The 17,935-nt window shown below is 57.7% G+C and overlaps 7 protein-coding genes across 7 annotated transcripts; 3 read left to right on the forward strand and 4 right to left on the reverse strand.

Annotated features, from left to right (window-relative positions):
- Positions 1 to 179: 179 nt before the first annotated feature.
- Positions 180 to 511, reverse strand: BDY17DRAFT_253958 (ribosomal protein S21e; the record flags this gene model as incomplete). The annotated part of the gene is made up of 2 exons (XM_033731384.1): positions 180 to 408; positions 480 to 511. The coding sequence occupies 2 exons, from the start codon at positions 509 to 511 to the stop codon at positions 180 to 182; spliced, it is 261 nt and encodes an 86-aa protein (XP_033587961.1).
- A 59-nt stretch (positions 512 to 570) lies between these two features.
- On the reverse strand, positions 571 to 2,303 carry BDY17DRAFT_301264 (concanavalin A-like lectin/glucanase domain-containing protein). The gene has a single exon (XM_033734209.1). The coding sequence runs from the start codon at positions 2,056 to 2,058 to the stop codon at positions 802 to 804; it is 1,257 nt and encodes a 418-aa protein (XP_033587962.1). The 5' UTR covers positions 2,059 to 2,303; the 3' UTR covers positions 571 to 801.
- A 458-nt stretch (positions 2,304 to 2,761) lies between these two features.
- BDY17DRAFT_312105 (uncharacterized protein) lies at positions 2,762 to 4,534 on the reverse strand (the record flags this gene model as incomplete). Its single annotated transcript, XM_033735599.1, has 4 exons — positions 2,762 to 2,804; positions 2,849 to 3,960; positions 4,131 to 4,199; positions 4,220 to 4,534. The coding sequence occupies 4 exons, from the start codon at positions 4,532 to 4,534 to the stop codon at positions 2,762 to 2,764; spliced, it is 1,539 nt and encodes a 512-aa protein (XP_033587963.1).
- Positions 4,535 to 5,657: 1,123 nt separating this feature from the next.
- BDY17DRAFT_318010 (uncharacterized protein) lies at positions 5,658 to 6,363 on the forward strand (the record flags this gene model as incomplete). Its single annotated transcript, XM_033736152.1, has 5 exons — positions 5,658 to 5,672; positions 5,816 to 5,971; positions 6,065 to 6,097; positions 6,174 to 6,257; positions 6,322 to 6,363. The coding sequence occupies 5 exons, from the start codon at positions 5,658 to 5,660 to the stop codon at positions 6,361 to 6,363; spliced, it is 330 nt and encodes a 109-aa protein (XP_033587964.1).
- A 2,534-nt stretch (positions 6,364 to 8,897) lies between these two features.
- On the forward strand, positions 8,898 to 9,857 carry BDY17DRAFT_301272 (uncharacterized protein). The gene is made up of 2 exons (XM_033734210.1): positions 8,898 to 9,317; positions 9,444 to 9,857. The coding sequence occupies exons 1-2, from the start codon at positions 8,955 to 8,957 to the stop codon at positions 9,633 to 9,635; spliced, it is 555 nt and encodes a 184-aa protein (XP_033587965.1). The 5' UTR covers positions 8,898 to 8,954; the 3' UTR covers positions 9,636 to 9,857.
- A 3,201-nt stretch (positions 9,858 to 13,058) lies between these two features.
- BDY17DRAFT_326090 (uncharacterized protein) lies at positions 13,059 to 15,923 on the reverse strand (the record flags this gene model as incomplete). The annotated part of the gene is made up of 1 exon (XM_033737454.1): positions 13,059 to 15,923. One exon carries the CDS (start codon positions 15,921 to 15,923, stop codon positions 13,059 to 13,061), a length of 2,865 nt encoding a protein of 954 aa, XP_033587966.1.
- Positions 15,924 to 16,803: 880 nt separating this feature from the next.
- BDY17DRAFT_326091 (GA4 desaturase) lies at positions 16,804 to 17,910 on the forward strand (the record flags this gene model as incomplete). Its single annotated transcript, XM_033737455.1, has 1 exon — positions 16,804 to 17,910. One exon carries the CDS (start codon positions 16,804 to 16,806, stop codon positions 17,908 to 17,910), a length of 1,107 nt encoding a protein of 368 aa, XP_033587967.1.
- Positions 17,911 to 17,935: the final 25 nt, after the last annotated feature.

The following is a 17,935-nucleotide window of genomic DNA, read 5'->3' on the forward strand; positions in this document are numbered from 1 at the left end:
CCGCTGACACGGGTGTGGCCTTTGTCGATAGAGCTAGCTCGTCTGCAAACATGACAGTACTGGCCGTCGATCCATCGGATGCCTGTGTGTACCATTAGCCCCTGCCTCATCCTAAGCTCACTTCAGACTAAACACCTCACTCACCTCCCATTGTCATCACTCTCGACCCAGCACACCTCTTATCTGCTCGCGCTCCACACGCCCTTCAAGAACCCGTCCTTCTGCGCCAATCGGTTCACGCAGTCGTCGCTCTCCCCCATCGCCCGCACGAACCCGCTCAGGGCGTACACCTGGTTCTCGCCCGTGTAGCGGCCGTTCTCATCGACTCTGCCGACGCTGATTTGTACCGCCGCGTGGTCCTTGGCTGTGATGATGCGGTTGGTTGCGCTGCACTTGCGGGGGACGTAGCTGCACGGAGGGGGTTGGGGTTAGTGCGATGTGCGATGTGAGGCGTGGGAGGGGGGTCAGGGGAGATTTACAGGTCGACGAGGTCACCGCGTTCGTTCTCCATGGTTGCTGAGTGGTGATGGGAGTGTGGTGAGTGTGGGTTTGTGTATTGCGTGGTGAGACAGTCGTGTGCGGTAAAAGTTCGAAGGTGAAAAGTGCGGAGCGGAATTCGGAAGTCTTGGCGCGAGATTACCCGATTGGGAAAGTTTGGTGATGAGAAGCCCTCTTGCACTTTCGTGAACGCCTTTCTGTTTCGCGATTTCATCGACATTCAATTTATGAGTCTTTCAAAAATCACCGTCCATGCTCCCATGCGCCCCCGCTATGCACACAACCAATTTGACACTCATGCCATCACAACATCAAGGCAGCAGCGACGAAACCCAGCAAGGCAACGATACTGCCAGCCACCACCGTCGAGGCTTTACTAGAGCTCTCATTTCCCTGCACGAAATCTGAAGAGGCCGAGGGCGCGGCAGCAGATTCCGCCCCAGTTTGGCCTTGCAGTCCTTGGTTGCCGATGCCATTCAGTCCAGGCACCGTCTGCTGGGTTGCTTGAGCACCAGACGCGGTCTTGTCGGGATTGTAGTCCGGGTCATCGCCTGAAGCGAAGAGAGAGCCGAGGATGGTCTTGTTGTTTCCGATTGCCACGTCGCTCTGCAGCCCCTCGGAGTTGGTGTAGTAGTAGGCCTGATTGCCATTCTGCTCGACACTCGATGGCGGACTGTAGCATTCCACAGATACCTCTTCCACCACGGCATAGTAATACCCGTTCTGCATGTACGGGCTGCTCCAATCGATGAGACCGCCCGCCCAGTCGATCGTGCCCTGCCCATTGGTAGGCAGACCCGCTGGCCACAGAGAAAGCTGCACGCGTGCCGGCGTCTGCGGGTAGTGATACTTGTTGTCTGTTGTGTTGAATGTCTCGTTCTTGTAGACGGTGCGACCCACCACGCCATCGATCGCCCAGCTCATGTAGTCCGGCTGCCAATCAAAGGTATACGTATGCGAATTCTGCCAGGTGTCGGTGGTAGAGATGTTGAATCCATTGGTATATTCCGTGACGCCTTGCCAGTAGAAATTGCTCTGAGCGATGTCCACATCCGCCCCGACAAACTCCCAGTCGATCTCATCCTTGACATCGCTCATCAGGATGAACGCCGTGACAACGCCTTGTCCCTGGCTGGTGCTCATTGTAGCGCTGATCTTGCCGTACCAAACGTAATGCGTACTCATCAGCAACGTCCCCACGGTCCCCTGCGCCAGCGTAAGAAGCAAGCTGTCCCCTGCGTATGGCACTACTGTGCCACTGCTGACCCAATTGGCAGTACTCGCATCGCCCAGATATTCCGTGTTCGAAACGACGTCGTCGAGAGACGTCAACTTGTAGTTCTCGCTCTTGCACACGGGCTTCGCTGTACATGATTGTAGATCGTAGGAAGACTGAGGATCGCAGCCTCCGAGGCAGTATGCGCCGACTCCGCATTGGCCGTACTGGGAGCAACATGGGGTGCTCGCTGGACAGGGATTTCCCGGCCAGCAGGCTGAGCCCGCAGAGCCGACGCTGAGCAGAGCTGCAGCTGCAGCAAAGCGGAGGAGAGGTCGTCTCATGCTGGCAAAGAACCGACGATCACTGCGTGGAGTGCAGCGTTGTAGTAACGTGCAGACCGTGCTCGTGGAGCAACGTCGTATTCACCCCGTCCTGGAAAGCATATACGAATGGAAATAGACAGATCTGCGTCAAACAGGAAACGGTCTTCCGTACCGACATCTTTTATGTCGCCATCTTCCACCTGCCGAGCCAAAAACAGATCCAAGGTCGTCTAGAAAGTCCAAGGCTTGGAGAGGGATCTGGCTGCACGGGGCAACGACATGACGAGTCTCGGCCAATCAGGTTGAAGCTTGCTAGCGCAAGTCTCGCCAGGCTCGCAGCCTCATGGATCGAGAGGTGAAGAGCATTTCCAAATATGAACCATGAAAAGAGCTACGGTACGGTGGTAAGTCTTGGATACATAGCGTCGTAAAAGGTCGTGAGCATCGTCAATTGTGGCAATGATAAACGTGATGTCGCCGCACTTTATAGCCTGACTCTTCCACTTGCTCCCCTTCCTTGTCAACGATGACAACATAGTCATGCTCCGAAACGACAGAAGAACTGCTCGCGGTGCTCGGTGCGTGTGAAGACGGCGCTCGTATGCTTTCACTCCTCGATGACTCAGACATGTACAGCGCCCTGTCGGGCCTCATCTCCCGCACCCTCGGTCGCTCCCTTTCATAAAGCAGCTCTCGATCGAAAGACGACTGTGGCCTGAGCTCAATCACGTTGTGTCGTGGCGGACCGGATCTTCGCTTTGACACTAGTGCGTTGGGAGTGATTGTGATGGTACGGTAAGGGACTGACTGTGAAGCTGGAGAGTGGGGTCGAATGAGCTCCTTGGTGAAGGACTTTGCCGCGTCGTGTTTGTGTGGTGTAGTCGGTATCAGGTCATGATGACTCGAATGATGGCTGGAGTGGTGACTTGAGTGTACACTCAAATGGTCGATTTCTTGGAGGTCAGAGTGACGGCTCGAATTGCCCGACACTGCCGACCCGACCTTGGAACCAGACCTCGATAGCACAGCAGAATGAGCCGTCGAACGTGCAACTGATGCACTCTCAATCGTCGTTCGCGATTCGGACACTTCTTTCTCCTCGACTAAGAACACTTTGGACCTGGCCTTCGAACCCGCAGTACTGCCGCCCAAGGGCTTCGCGGTCGAGGTCTTGGACGAAGGCGTCGCAGAGCGAGACCTGTGGCTACCAGCATGCGAACCAGAAACCACTTCGATGTCTAGTACTCTGCCTCGACTCGAACGCTCCGTGCCGGCCCGAGAACCGTGCTCGGAGCGACGTGCCGATTCCGAAAATTCCTCCATAACCACTATTCGCGGCTGCTCATCGTGAGCGTGGAGATTGGCTTCCGTGAGCCTTGCTGATCCTGCATGGGAATGCGCTCGGCTATGCTGCGAATGATGGGAGGCCGCAGCCTCAGAAGCACGCGAGGTATGCCTTGACCCAGCATGGCTCGGTGAAGGTCGAGCGCCGACTTGCGAAATGCTGTCGTCCGGATGCACGCTTGGGGCGGAGTGCGATACCGTGGATCTGGACGCAGGAAGGTACTCTTCCCGCCGTGACGCCTTTGAACTGACTTGCGAGACACTGTCGGCAGGCGCGACGCTACGGTGCGCGAAGGAGGCTTCGGACGTTGCTTTTTCGATCAGAACCTCTCTGTAGCCGGCGTGCTCACTCTCTCTCACACTCGCATCAGACCTCGGACGTCGAATGGTGGCGTGAGAGTGCTCCGAATGGCGGGAATGCGCGGAGTGGTGGGAGCGGTGTGAGCCATGTTCAGACGGCGGCGCAAGTCTCGACTCTGTATGGGACGGCGCGTGGCTTCGCGAAGCCGCTACAGACATTTCCGCAAGGTTCTTTTGGGAGGGAAAGAAGAGAGCGGCGAGCGACGGAAGTTGAGGCTGCCAATGGCGTCTTTGTCACCAGGAGCCGCCATGTCACACGCTTCCTCAGCAGTGCATTAGTTTTGCAGCACCAGTACGCGGCGGGATTGGGATGCATTCGGGTAAACTTCGGTCCCCTGCATGCATAGTGTCGGAACAAGCAGGGCGCCTGATAGCATGAAGCCTACCTTGGGGGCGAAAGGATCGGTCGATGCTGCAGATGGGAAATTCAGCCTGTCTCCCGACAGTGTCCATGTCTAAGGGAGGCATGGGTAACCGGCGAGACGCTTCCCAGGACCAACAAGGCCATTCTAGGCTCTGGAACAGCTGGACTGGACGCAGGATCAGCGCTCCACCTAGCAGTCAATGCAGGGCTGTCGGACCGGCTGTCAGACCCACCACTGCGCTCGCCCTTATCTCCATCCTGCGACATGGAGTGGTTGTTTGCTGGCCAGTCTTTGGTCAACCTTGTCTCTAACTCTATACCTCGACTGCGCCACTGGCCGGGAGGCAGCGGGCCCGGAGCGGCAGGTGGCGAGTGGTCGAAATGTGGCTTGCCGGGCGCGCGAGCTTCCGGAGGGCAAAGCCACATGCACAGTCCAGTCCGTGCCAGTCATCAAGCCTCGGCATCCACTTCATTCACGTCACGTTTGCTTGACACCACCTCTTCTTCACATGCTTGCGACGGGAAGCGCGCCCGCACGCACGGCTCCAAGCCCGGTGCAGGGCTAGCGTGGACGAGTAGGGAGCGAGTGGCAGCCGCACAGGCCTCTCCTGGCCCATGGAGCTGAAGCTTTTCTTTCCTTCTGCTGCTCATGGTTGTACCCCGCACATCTCCTCCACCACCCCTCATTCTCCACGAGATCGATGGCGTGGAACGACGTCAGGCTACTCGTGGTTGCATGTCCCCCCTCCACCTGAACCGCCCTGCCGCTCGGCCATTTGCGCCGTGCCCGTCCCTCCAATCGACGCGCCGGCGTGCAACCCTGTTTTCGGCGTCGCCAGTAGGCCGTTGATCTGCGTCTCTCCGCGCCTGCCTATTGCTTGCCCTTTTGCCTGCCGCTTTCCCCTTCTTTGCCTGTCCTGTCCGCTCTTTGCTTCCATTTATATTTCATCTCGGTCGTACCTCCGTACACGCTGCTCGTCTGTTTGCGCCTTCCTTCGCTCCTCCCTGCACATAGCCTCCCGGCCGGCTTGCACCTTAATCAAGTCGCACCTGCCATGCACAAGTCATCCTTGTAACGAAGGCAATGCGCCCCCACCCTCGCACTATCCTTACCTCTGCACACCGCCCTGCTACCCGTCATCCGAGCGGTGTCACCGATCCGCCGCCATGTCGTACGTACCATCCCTCCACCAGCCCTATTGTGGAAGTCAATGGTGGCACCGGGTGCCTTAATAACCCTCGCACCCGCCTGACTCATCAGCCGTTCCTTGACTGACACGCTCACGCTTCCCTTCCAGTCACCCTTCTCCCAACCCCAAGCGGAACATCAATCCCGCCGCTGCAAATCAACACACCTACGCCGCCTCGCCCTCTCAACTCTCCCTTCCCCCAGAGCTCCACTCTGCACCACTTGTCAATCCATACCCCGCTGCATACGGCTACACGCCTCATGACCCTTCGGCCTTCGCTTTCCCTCAACACCCTCCGTACCGACCATCTCTTCAAACTCACGGCCTGACCCAACCACCGCCGCCCCCGCAACCATCCAATGTCTCTCCAGCGAGTTCGCGCAAGCGCAGAGGCTCCGATTTGGACCACCCGGGCTCCGCTTCCAGCACTGCCAGCGCCTATATACATCCCACGGGTCTAGGCCCGCCAGGGTCGGAGGTGGATCTGGGATTGGGGCCGCCGCATGGCCAACAACAGAGCCCGGTCGTCAAGAAGGGACGGACAAACACGCCGTGGACCCCTGCCGAAGAGCAAAGACTGAAAACTCTGCGAGACGCAGGCAGTAGCTGGAGTGAGATTGCGCGGACTTTTCCAGCGCGAACGGAGGGCAGCGTGAAGAAGCATTGGTACAAAGTGCGACATTCCCACTCCCGTCTCACTATCTCTTTCTCCCTTTCGATTCATCGATGGCCGTAATAGCTGACATCTCGTTTCTCCGTTCCACAGGACATGCACTACGCCGAGTTTGCGGAAGATGAGGTCAGCAGTTTCGTTCGCCTCACCACGCGAGACTTGTTGAACGTAGGACACCCTTGCCACTAACCGCTTTGAACAGAGCGCTGCGCTTCTACAAGCCATCAAAGACTACGACAACAACAAGTGGAAGGTGATTGGGGCGAAAGTGGGCAAGCCGGCGAAGGTATACCTTTCCTCGTCCGTGGGTGTTGAGTCGGAGACGCATGAATGCTGACGATTCATCCCAGGCTTGCGAACAGTTTGCAAAGGAGCAGGGTTGGAAGGTGTGATTCACACCAGGTCGGACTGGAACAACGATACCATTGTGGACTGTTACTTATCAGTGCGTCGACTTCAAACGCGTACTCGCATGGCGCTAGGCTGGCACGGGCGAAGGAAAGGAGGAAATGGCCGGTCTGTGAATGTGATGCAGGGATTTGTCCATACCTGTACCTATGGGTTCTTCTCCGGCGTTAACGGTCTGAGCCGCTGGCTGGCTAGCTGCACGGACATCAACGAATCAGAGTCCGTATGGGTGTTATACGACTCAAGCCTTAAGCCTTACCTTATTATGCTCCCGGCTGCAATATCATGATGGAACTATGGTGATGGCGCTTATGAGTGAAATGACCATCATTTCGATCATAGCAGATTCCCTCCAATCCACTGATTGACAGCGTATCCCCGGAACTGCTTCCCAGATGACTGCGATGTACTGTTGAACGGGGAGTGAGGAAGCCGCTCCCACATCACGTGCTCGGCTTCCCCGCGGAAATCGGAAGTGACTTCCCCCACGCCTTCGGATGGCTGTAGAGCCGCTCACCACCATCCTCATGCAACCAAGGCGACGCTACGTCTTTGATTCATGCAGGAACGACATGCTGTTCTCGGGGCAATTGGACCTTTTGGGCGGATCGAGGGATGATCGTTGGTCCCAACGTCTTTGGGCTGATCGTCAACCCACCCCGGTCTATAGCGTGGCCTGCTTCGAGCTTTCTGCTGCTCCTGGCTGCCCATGATGGCGACACTCGCTTGTCGCGTGGCTGAAGTAACGTTTTGTCATGTTCTGGAACGTGTCAGTCAGCCACAACGTTCACAACACTTTTGCAGTACTCTCGAGGTGGGTGCAGAAGACGGCGACCAGCCTCGCCAAGCGGTGCAAGCCACGCAGTCAGGTCGGAAAACCTGCTTCACCAACTGCCGACAACTTGGGCCCCGGTCAGTGATCGGCCTTTCACCTCCCCCAAACCATGCATGTCCTCGCCCTTCTTTTCTATTTTCCGCAGCAATTGGTGCACAGCCTCTTTCGCTTCTTAAGCATACTTGCGAAGCTTGTCTCTCCCCCCCTCAACACTGTGGCGAATGCGATGCATGCTGCTTCCTGAAACATCGCGCTATGCCTCATGCACCTTTGCATGAGCCACTCACCCCCCGGCTCGCGCCCATCGGAAGAGGCTAGTAGTCGGCCGGAAACCACATGGCCGCCACTATCCATGCGTGGGCACCGGCCTCGTGTGGAGCCTGCACGAACCTGCATATCGCCCTGCCTTCCCCCGTCTCCCGCAACGTCACCCACGCCCGGATGTTGCCAGCCCAGGGTAGGCACCGCACACAGCCCTGTCTCGACCGATCTGCCCGCCGGCGTCTGCTTAGATGGCGCACGCAAGGGCGCTGCCCACGCTTCTGGCCAATCTTCGAGCGCCCGCTGCCCTGCTCTCCCCTGCTGGTGTAGACTGTCGTTCTGCATGGCGATGATCCCAACCGGAAACATACTCGTTGCTGTCCGGTATGGTTCGATCCGAATGTCGTCGTCCTCCCTCCCTTGTTAGCGGGTCTAGTATTAAATGCTCTCCGATGCCGCCATTGCTAGTCGGACTGTCCAGATATTCCACCTTTTCATGCTTTCGTCATTGTTACCTCTCTGCTTAATTCCACCACAATCTTTCCCATCCCAACACGCCTCTCACGTCCCTCACTCAACGTCCAATCGCCAGCAACGTGGCGCTGGACGCATTGACTGCACCACCCCCGAGCATCCCCTCCACCACGTCGCCATCACGGCTTTGTCACTCGTTGTCTTTCCTCATTCCCCGCCAGCGACTCCAGAAGAGGCAAGCGGCCTAACTTTTGGCGACGGGCGATTCGAATGCAAAGTTGTCGCGCTGGCGAGACAGCCGCAGTATCCGGATTTTAGCTTCGACTGTGCCGCTCATGCTCAGCAAACGCAAGAGGAGGACGGGAGTCAGGTGAGCACATCTTTGATACGACCGCAGAAAGACCATCATGAAGAGAAGTCGTGCTGATGCTGTGGCGTTGGTGTAGGTGACAACTAGCGACTATCAGCAGCTGCTCACGCAGGGTTTCCAGCCTTCCAACGCGTACCTACAGAGTCAAGGGCAGCCCTCGGCGCCGTTGGGTCAGTATCAACAGCATGGTTTGTCAGGCATGTTGCCGTCACAAATGCCGGCAGCAGAGTCGCAGTATCTTATCGAGCAGCCAATCGTTCCATCGCAGAGGACGAGACATATGTCTCACGTGGTAAGTCAATGTCGTATTCCCAGAGACCCCGTGCATCCGAATATCCAACTGATTGATCGTCGTCTAGTCATCTTCTCACTACGGCACACCATACGAAAGCCCTTCCATGCTCGCGTACCAACAATCTGCGCAACAGCCGTCGCGCAAACGTAGTCGCGCAGAAATCATGGCCACCTACGATTACGCAGGCCTGCAGCAACTCCAAGCGCACGCAGCGGAACAGCTCCCGGTCGAGCTCACGCCGCACGGACACCACGCGCAGCTCCAAGCCGGTGCTGGCCTCTCCTACCCGCCCTACGAGGTGGCGAGGCAATCTACAGAGCACCCCCAGCCCACACACCCAATGCGGCAACACGCCAGCCAATCCCAATCCGAACCACAGTACCACCACCATCGACCTCCAGCTCGGCACCGACCCACATCTCCAACGCCTAATGTTGCCGCCTCTGCAGGTGGCGAGGAAGACAGGAGCGGCGCGCCAAGTGTGGTTGGCCAACCGGGGATGCCCGCGCCGGCTGTACGACCCAAAGGACCGAAGCTCAAATTCACGCCGGAAGACGATGCGCTGCTGGTGGCGCTGAAGGAGACGAAGGACCTGACGTGGAAGCAGATTGCGGACTTCTTTCCGGGCCGGAGTTCGGGGACGTTGCAGGTGCGGTATTGCACAAAGTTGAAGGCGAAGACGACGGTGTGGACGGATGAGATGGTGAGTTTTGCGTGTGGTTCCTTACTTTGCGCGTCGTGGGTGAATTCGGTATTCATGGGGTGACGCGGGCCGACGAGCAGGTTTAGGCGAAGACGACTGGCAACTGACTTTGGGTCTACTTAACAGGTGTCACGTTTGCGAAATGCGATGCACGAGTACGAAGCGGATCGGTGGAGGATCATATCTGCGAAAGTGGGGAACGGATTCTCGGCGGCAGCATGTCGAGAGAAAGCCATGGAGGTGGGAGAGGAGGGCGAGGATAATAATACGCAAGTCGCGAGGAACGTGCGGCAAAGGTTGGACAGCGCGCAGGGGTGAGGGCTGGCATGCCTGATCGGACTGACGCAACCGTGGAATGGGCAGCATGCACGCTGTCGACTTCTTCCGTTGCTGCATAGCTTGGCACGTACCGGCGATTGTGGACTGGCAGATGGAGCTTGTCCGAATCGGGCAGGAGTGGGGTTGCATTTTCTTTTTCTTGTTCGCACTGTGGCGGGCCACGATGCGATATGAATGTACGAGAATTCTACGAATTATGCGAATTATTGGAGCGAGAAACTTAGCACGGTATATGTACGCTCTGAGTGTTTTCAAAGACAGTGGAGGTGAAAGCGCCTTGATAGTCGCATACTCGTGGAGAAGAATTGTGACGTGCGAGAGTTGATGGTTGGGGCGTGGGAGTCGGGTGGGACTGACCCGAACTGTTTGGTGATGTCAGGCGCCCAAATGCACGTGACGAGGAGTTTCTGGTGGATCATAGCCCAAGAAACTCCACCAAGTGCACGATTCCCGAGCGTAGCTCTAATATATTGAGCACTTGTATTGCCGCCCCTCGGCCTGTGCGCTTCCACAAAGATGGTGGACGCAGCACGGAATATCAGACATTCCCCATGGGGAAAATCGTTAACGTAAAAGCGCTACAGCTGTCAGGCGCAATCTGCCGAAACTCAGTGCTCCACCCTCCGCGAGCCTGTTCTCACGACACGCCTAACGCGCACTCTCCTCCACTCGATAGCTCAGCGGAATCATTCCTACAGGCCAGACAAAACTCAAGAACCAAAGACATGACCCCGCGAGGACGGGCGTCTACTCAGTCGTGCCATGAATGGCCGCTAGGTCATTCAAACCCTTACCCACGGATCGGCGGTTTCGAGATGGCGTCTCCGGTGCAGCAGCATCTGCGCGCTGGGCAGCGTTCGCACATCACCAGCTTCCGCGCGCGGCGCAGAGTGGTGGAAAAGTCGCTGAAGATTCCCGGAGGTGCATAGGCCGACTCTGATCGGTGATTGTCCTCCTTCTAGCCATGGATCGTGAGATGCGACTGGATTTCACGCAGTGTTCCGCTTCCTCTCATAGGCCCCGCATTCTATTCGACGCTTCGCATGCAGTACGTGCAGTGCCGTCGCTGAAGACAGCCCGGAGGCGCCCTGGTCTGTCGCATACGGTCCTCATTTCGCCCTTGTGCCGGCTCTCAGGTGGTGCCGCTTTCGCACAGTGTCACATTTTCCCATTTTGGCTCACGCGCTCGCCGGCTCTCCGACGCAGTGGAGTCTCTCAAGTTTCCCGGAAGCGCCAGACTTGTCGCGCTCGGTGGCGGCATGCCAATATAACCAGTAAACACCTGAGCATGTCCGTCCACCCAGCGCGCGAGGGGTCAGCGACACCTGCAGGTTGCCCGCATACTCTCGGCACTCGCGCTCGGGATGATGCACTGACGCTGGCGGCCAACTCTTGGTGGATCCCACACAGTGGGCAAACGAGCGAAATGTTCCCCTTTGAGCTTTGCTCGATCCGTTCGGCAGGTTTTGTGGACGTGGACCTTGGTAGGGATGATGCCCTGTGCCTCGATTGCCGAGCTCCCACACGAGCGAATCTCGTTCCCCCGTCTCCTACAAAAGGAATCGTTTTCTCCTTTCTCTTTTGTTCCTTGCTCAGCTTCGTCCAGCATCTTCGTCACTCAAGACCATCAACTAGCTTCATCAACTCATCCCTTTCTTCCATCCATCAACCAGCTTCATCACCCGATCCCTCTCTTCCATTCCAACACCCACAAACACACATCCACCACACAATGGCTCGCACCAAGCAGACCACCAGCCGCGCAAAGCCCACGCCGGCGGATCTTACGATCTTCCCCAACAACAAAAAACTGTGGAAGCCCGAGGATGTAAGTCGTCTTCCCCGTATGGCGCTGGGGGGTCGCAACGCTCAACCCCTTTGTCGTCCCCATCTTCCCACGTTATGCCGGCTGCTAATCCAGTCAACTCCAGGTCCGCTTCCTCATCGAGCAGCACGCCCAAGAGGTGAAATACGACGACATCAAACTCTGCCGCACAGGCATGAGCATGCGCCTGAAGATCTTCAAGATCGTAAGAGCCGCGGAGAAAGTGTGCGAGCGCCGAATGGGAGTGGCATACGACGAGGACATCTGTCAGGTGGTGTTTGACAAGTACGGCGCCTGGATTCGTGAGTCTCCTCTCTGCCGTGTAATCGGGCCGAGCTAACCTCTCTGCGTTCCAGGCCTCGACAGCACCCTCAGGTCGCCGCGGAGGAGGGCCGTCAGCCGCCACCGCCGCCGCCGACAAGCCACGCCTACCACCGTCGCTCCCACCGAAAGTGGCCCGGTCAACGAGGCCTCTCCCGCCCCGGTCAACGAGGCCACTCCCGCCCCGACCAAGGAGGCTTCTCCCGTCCCGGTCAAAGAGGCCTCTCCCACCCCGATCAAAGAGGCTTCACCCACCCCAGTCAAGGAGGCTTCTCTCGTTCCGGTCAAGGAGGCCTCTCCCGCCCCCGTCAAGGAGGCCTCTCCTGCCCCGGTCAAAGAGGCCTCTCCCGCCGCGGTCCCTGGCAGTTTCGGCATCTCCAGCTTCACGCCGATCAACGCCACACCGGCCAGGGAGACCTCTCCCGCCCCGGTCTATGGCGGCATCCGCGTCTCCAGCTTCACGCCGATCAACGCCGCACCAACCCGCAACGTCAAGAGTAAAGTCTCCGACGAGGAGGCCGACGTCGCCGCGACCTTGATCGCCATGGCCACCGGCGCCCGCGCCAGTGATGCGCCCCAAAACATCTTCGACCCTTTCACTCCGTTTCGATTCCGCCCTCTGCCTCCGCGCTCCCCTCCCCGCCGCCCGAATTGAGCTGAAGAGGCCATGAGCGTGTTCTCGGCCGGCGATCGTCTCATACGAACGAGGCGTGAGCGTGCTGGCAGGCACAGGAGTCTGCTTTGTTTTTTCTTGCTTCGCGCTCGATGGAGATTTTGAGTTTTTGGAGGGGTTGTGGGATCTACAGTACAAACGTGGAGGATGGCGTTCTTGTGGACGAAGGTATCGTATAGCTTAGCACTTTGGCACAACAATCAACAGGTTTCAATCTACTGTCCCTTCCATGACAGTCCTCATCTTGGAATTGTGTAGGAATGTAGGATCGACGAGTGCGTGGGTGAGGGTATAAGAGTCTTGGTCTGAGTGCCAATTGTCAAAGCTGCAAAGTCTGGTACGTTACTGACTCATATGTACAAAGACTCGCTCCCTCTCCTCGAATGTGACCAATGCTTGAGCCAGGAAGAAAGAAATGCACAATGCTCCAAGTGTTCGTTCTCATGACAATCCAGCCGTGACATCGCGTTCCAACATCACATCATCAATCGTGTTCCTTCATTTCGAATCGGCAGCGTCATCGTTTGCGTGCTTTCCTCCTGGCCCACACTCGTTCATAAACGGCGTCAACATCCTGCAAGTCCTACTGATCATGATAGACCCGATGCCCAATCGACTTCCGGATCTTCTCCCGCCTCCTCTCCCTCTCCCGCTCCTCCCTCGCAAGGCGCAGCGCCCGCACCTTGGCCCGCAACCGGCCCGTGCCCACCCAATACGCTCGAGATCCGCCGGTGAAGGGGATAACAAAGTGTCGCTGAGCTCGCACCACACTACGTATAGGAAGCTCTTGTGATCCTTCACGGGGCGAGGACAGGCTTTTCATCAACTCTTGACTCTGGCGCGCTGAGAGAGTCCGCGTGCTGGTACCGACGTAATGCCGACGGTTGTTGCTTCCATGTCGGTCGATTCCCAGGCTGTTACCGACCAGGAAGCCGCCGGCGCCGCGGAAGCCAGGGAGACGTTTGCTCATGGCTCGGGGGAAGACGAGTCGCCGTTCGGTGACGTCAGAGGTGTCGCCGCCCCGAGGGAGCGATCCGCCGGCTTCGAAATCGTCGTAGTCCTCATCGCTGTCGATGTCGTCCCAGAAGCCTTGCGGTTTCCACATGGGCGAGAGGTAAGTGTCTCGCTCCGTGACGCTGAATCGTTGACTTGACCTCCGTAGGCTGCCCAGTCCAGGAAAGATGATGTCGCTATACCGTCGGGCGCGCTGGCCAAGGCTCAGGCGTTTGCGGGATGGACTGCGTTCACGACCCGTGGTCGCGTCTTCCTGCTGCGTACTGCTTTCGTGTCGTTCTAGCAGCTCTCTCACTGGAGTGGGAGGAATGACCTTAAAGATTGGCGGTACAGGAGCTGCCCGAGGGTTCGTCAAAGGGCTGTCGACTTGATGCTCCGGCCTTGTGGTTGCGAGAGTCGGTGTAGGGGGCTCCACTTGTGCCACGAACACCGGATCCCTCAACCCTACATATCCTCCATGCACAAATCCCGACGAATCAGGTTCGAACTCCTTGCCCTTGCTCGTTGGTCGCGAATGATGCTGAACGACCATTAAACTCTCGTTGTTGTGTGCATAAAGTCGGACACCATTCGCCTCGCCAATTTCGATGTTATCGGTCCGGTCGGAGATCTGGCTTATCGACATGGGTGTGGTGGTTGGATATAGATGCCTCGCGTCAAGGCTTTTGCGAGGAGTTGCTGGGTGAAATTCGCGTTCGAAGCCACCCGGAGGATCGATTGGCCGCTCAGTCTGTGTATGCGACCGAGTTGCATGCCCAAGACTAGTACGCCGGACGTCATCGTTGTTCTCCAGTCGTGCTTCGTGCGAGAAGTGGCGCAGTCTCACCGCCGTACTAGCCCCGTCCGGTGAAGGCTGAGCCTTGGATCGTTGCTTAGGTATATGAAGCGGCTGTGAGCCTGATCGTACGCCAGGTACCTTTCCCCGCTCGGTGGCCAAGGACTCAATAGCACGCTTTCCCACATCCGATACGGATTGAGTCCTGCGGTCCGCCTTGGAGCTCTCTGTGTAGGGCCGGGCTTCCGGCGGCGGCGAAACCTCCAGGCTTGTACGCCTCACGGACATATTGTTCGATAGGCGATCTCCAGGAGAAACGTGGCGCAACTTATGCGCAACTTCGGGTTGTTGTGTGCGCGTCCTTGTCGCAGATGGCGAACCCTGCATGCTCGCAAAAGTGAGGGCTGTCATGTCGGATGCATCTGCGCCCAGTTTGGCGGGAGACGACACCTGGCGGTATTTAGACTCCAGAATCGGCGAAGAGTCCAATACGCCATTCTTCTCTGGTGTGCGCAGCTTTTTCGGCCTCCATACAAGTTCGCTTCCTGTGCTGTCTCCGCTGTTTCTGTGACTTCCGTTACTGAGGTCTCCACGGAGCGAGTAAGACTTTGCCTGGCGTTTCAAAGTCTTTGGCGTCAGGTCAAGCGCAGGCATGACGATGCCGACGGGAATGGCCCCGGAGGTAGCGCTGACCGCGCTGTGCCTCTTGACATTGTCCTCTTGGATTTTCTTGTACACCAGGTTGTTGCGCTCCTGCGCATTGTCCTGCAATGATGGGGCTCCGGACAGTCCAAGACCTTTTGCCTCTTGGCCAATTGAAGTGTCAGGTGGTGGAGAATATTCAACTCCATCAGGCTTGCCGGGCTGGCTGCGTTGCTTGTCAGGCGTCGATGCTTGTGGAGACAACTTGCCAGAAGCGCTAGCATCCTGGCTGTCGCCTGCGATTACTGGAGTCTCCTCAACGGTGATGGCGCCAAGTCCAATGCTTGCAGCCTGCAGCTCCCGCGTCGTGTCCAGCCAGTGTTGAGGTAGTCTGTCCTCCTCAGGTAGATGCACGGGAGTCAGGGTTTCTGAGGCAAGCAAAGTTTGATTTTCATGAGCGGTGGGGAGAGAGTCCGCTTGTGCGATTTCTTCCGACTGCACAGCCAAGGGAAGGCGCGCGCCACTCGACTTCCTCGGCGGAGAAGGATCTGGGGTGAGAGGACTTGCTTGTTGCTTAATCGGCGTTCTACTTTGCTCGCTGCGAAGCGCATTCCGAACGCCGTCGGCAAAGATGGGTGGGGGTGTCATGTCGTGTCCATTTTGTAGCTCTGGCTCTTCATCAAGCGCCAGCGCATTTGGTGGAGTGGGCGGCAGGCCAGACTCCTTCTGATCAAGCGCGATAGGTGGAACGGAGGTCGGGGACACGGGCTCGAAATCGTGCGGGGCTGACGGCGAAGAGGGGCTGTTGGGCTCGTCTTGCGCTTCGGAGGGTTCGACGGGCGAGATGATGTCGCTGTATCGCTTGCGATCTAAGTCGCCCGTCTTGCGCACGGGCTGGTGGTTGTACTTCCATCTGGCCTTCTGCAAGGCGCTCTGCACGCCTTCGCTCCCCGCTTGGTAGGCGCCGTAGCAGACGTCGACATCGCGCATGCCAGGCGAGGGTTGAATGCCCGGCATGCTGATCCGCTACCTGTGCCTGCACATGGATGTCTTCGGAGAGGTGCGGCGGCGGATCAGATAAGCATTACTCGGCTCGCAGATGCTGTCGCATAAGCACCAGACACGCTGCGCGGGTTCGAGGTCGTCAATAAAAGCCGTCAGAGCGTTTGATGTCGGTGTAGGGCCAGATGGTGGGTGGAGGAGGGAGGTGCGGTTGGGCGTGGGTTGGAAGGGGGCGTGACCCGGGCGGACGTCGGAAATGAGCCGTGATTGAAGCCCTAAATCACGTGAGTGGCGCACGCTCACCGCCGTAGAGTTGGCCTTACGAAACTGTTCTCTTCTCTGTGGACGTATGAAGCCGATGTCAGAGAGGAAGAAAAAGAAAATCAGATGGACTCGACTCGAGCAGACCGCCTCCAACTCCAATCTCCCTTCCCGCTCGCTTCAGCGCATCTGCTCCCGCATGATCTTACAGCATCCATCATGCAGGCGTACGCAAGTCTGCAGCCTCGGAACCAATCAAGCCATCGACTTGCATCAACGACGCGAGTCTGCATCCTCTTTTCGTAAGACCAACCGCTTGCCCTACATGTACTTGACCATCCACCGCCGCGCAGCGTATTCCGTGCGTCCTGCAGTGTGAAGTGAAGTCGAGCGGACTCAGGACTCAATCGTGATGCCGTTCCCGTACGCAGCTCCAGTCCAGACATATAAGCAGCCTGGTATTGTCCTACTGTAAGATATAGGCAAGCAAGCTCCGGATTACCGGTCGAATGATGAAATAAGCGTCAAGGCCGTGGGTGTGACTTTCGATGCTCAAGTCCTCTGGACTTCACTCCCGGCAACTGCATTCCATACTCTACTCACAACACCACCACCAGGAACACCAACCTCCAGCATGGGCTCTGCTGGACATGACAAGCTCATATCCGGCCAGTTCATGCTGCCTGTCATCCCGTCCGGCATCGAGAACAACGACCCCGGGACTCGCGGCTTCTACGCCCCTCCTCCGTCAAGCGATTACGTGCCGAGAAGCTACCCCTTGACCGATGTCCGCCCTGTGGTCTCTCGCCCCGACTATTCCCCTGAAGACCTGCTCAAGTCGCATGGCTTCGCCCTCGTCAAGCATCGCTCGCCGTTCCTGGATGAGCTTGACGGTCACGCGGACGAGCACGCCGTGAACAATGTATACGCCGCCGAAACAACAGAGCTCGTGTGCAGGGCGGTCGGAGCGAAACGCGCCTTCGCCCTGGTCCGCGTCATGCGTCAAGGTCAACCAGCCTCACAAGACTCCACAGGGCCAACGAGCAACAAGACAACCTCTGACAATCTGTCCGGCCAAAAGGGTCTCTTGGTGTCCAAGCCAATTCGTATGCCACACATGGACTGCACGCCGCTTGGCGCTCGACATATCATCCGCTTCGACAATGAAGGCATCTATACCGCTGCACGGGAGAGCGGCGTCATCGCGGTGGAGGATGCCATCTGCGAGAAGCTGGGGTTAAGCGCAACGGCCAAAGGAGCGACGGCGGCCTTAGCGGAGAATTACAATCAAGGGGATCGTCTTGGGCCGCGATACGCTTATTACAGCATCTGGCGGCCGCTGAAGAAAGTCGGCCGAGACCCATTGGCTCTCGGGCCAAGGAGGAAGGAGGTGGGGGAGGCAGGGGGCGACATGGTGTATTGGACGTATCACAGCAAAGTCCCCGGAGCAAAAGGGCTCAGCGACCGGCCTGATGGCGAGTACTTGACGCAGCGTGCTATGCTAGGCGTGCGAGCGGAGGAACCTCGGGCGGGAGAGTGTCCTGAGGAACTTAAATGGCACTATGTGTCGGCACAAGAGCCTGACGAGGTGTGGTTTGTCAAACTCTTTGACAGCGCTTCTCTGGGTGCGGATTCACAGCATGCCAGCGCCCCGTGGCATGGGAGCCCGGACCTTGGCGACGCGGCAGAAAGTGACGAGCCAAGGGAAAGCATCGAGCTACGTGTGATGGCGTTTTGGTAAGGGTGAAAGGAAACTGAATAGGGAA

This window comes from Neohortaea acidophila, assembly GCF_010093505.1.
Source record: "Neohortaea acidophila strain CBS 113389 unplaced genomic scaffold BDY17scaffold_8, whole genome shotgun sequence".
NCBI lineage: Eukaryota > Fungi > Ascomycota > Dothideomycetes > Mycosphaerellales > Teratosphaeriaceae > Neohortaea > Neohortaea acidophila.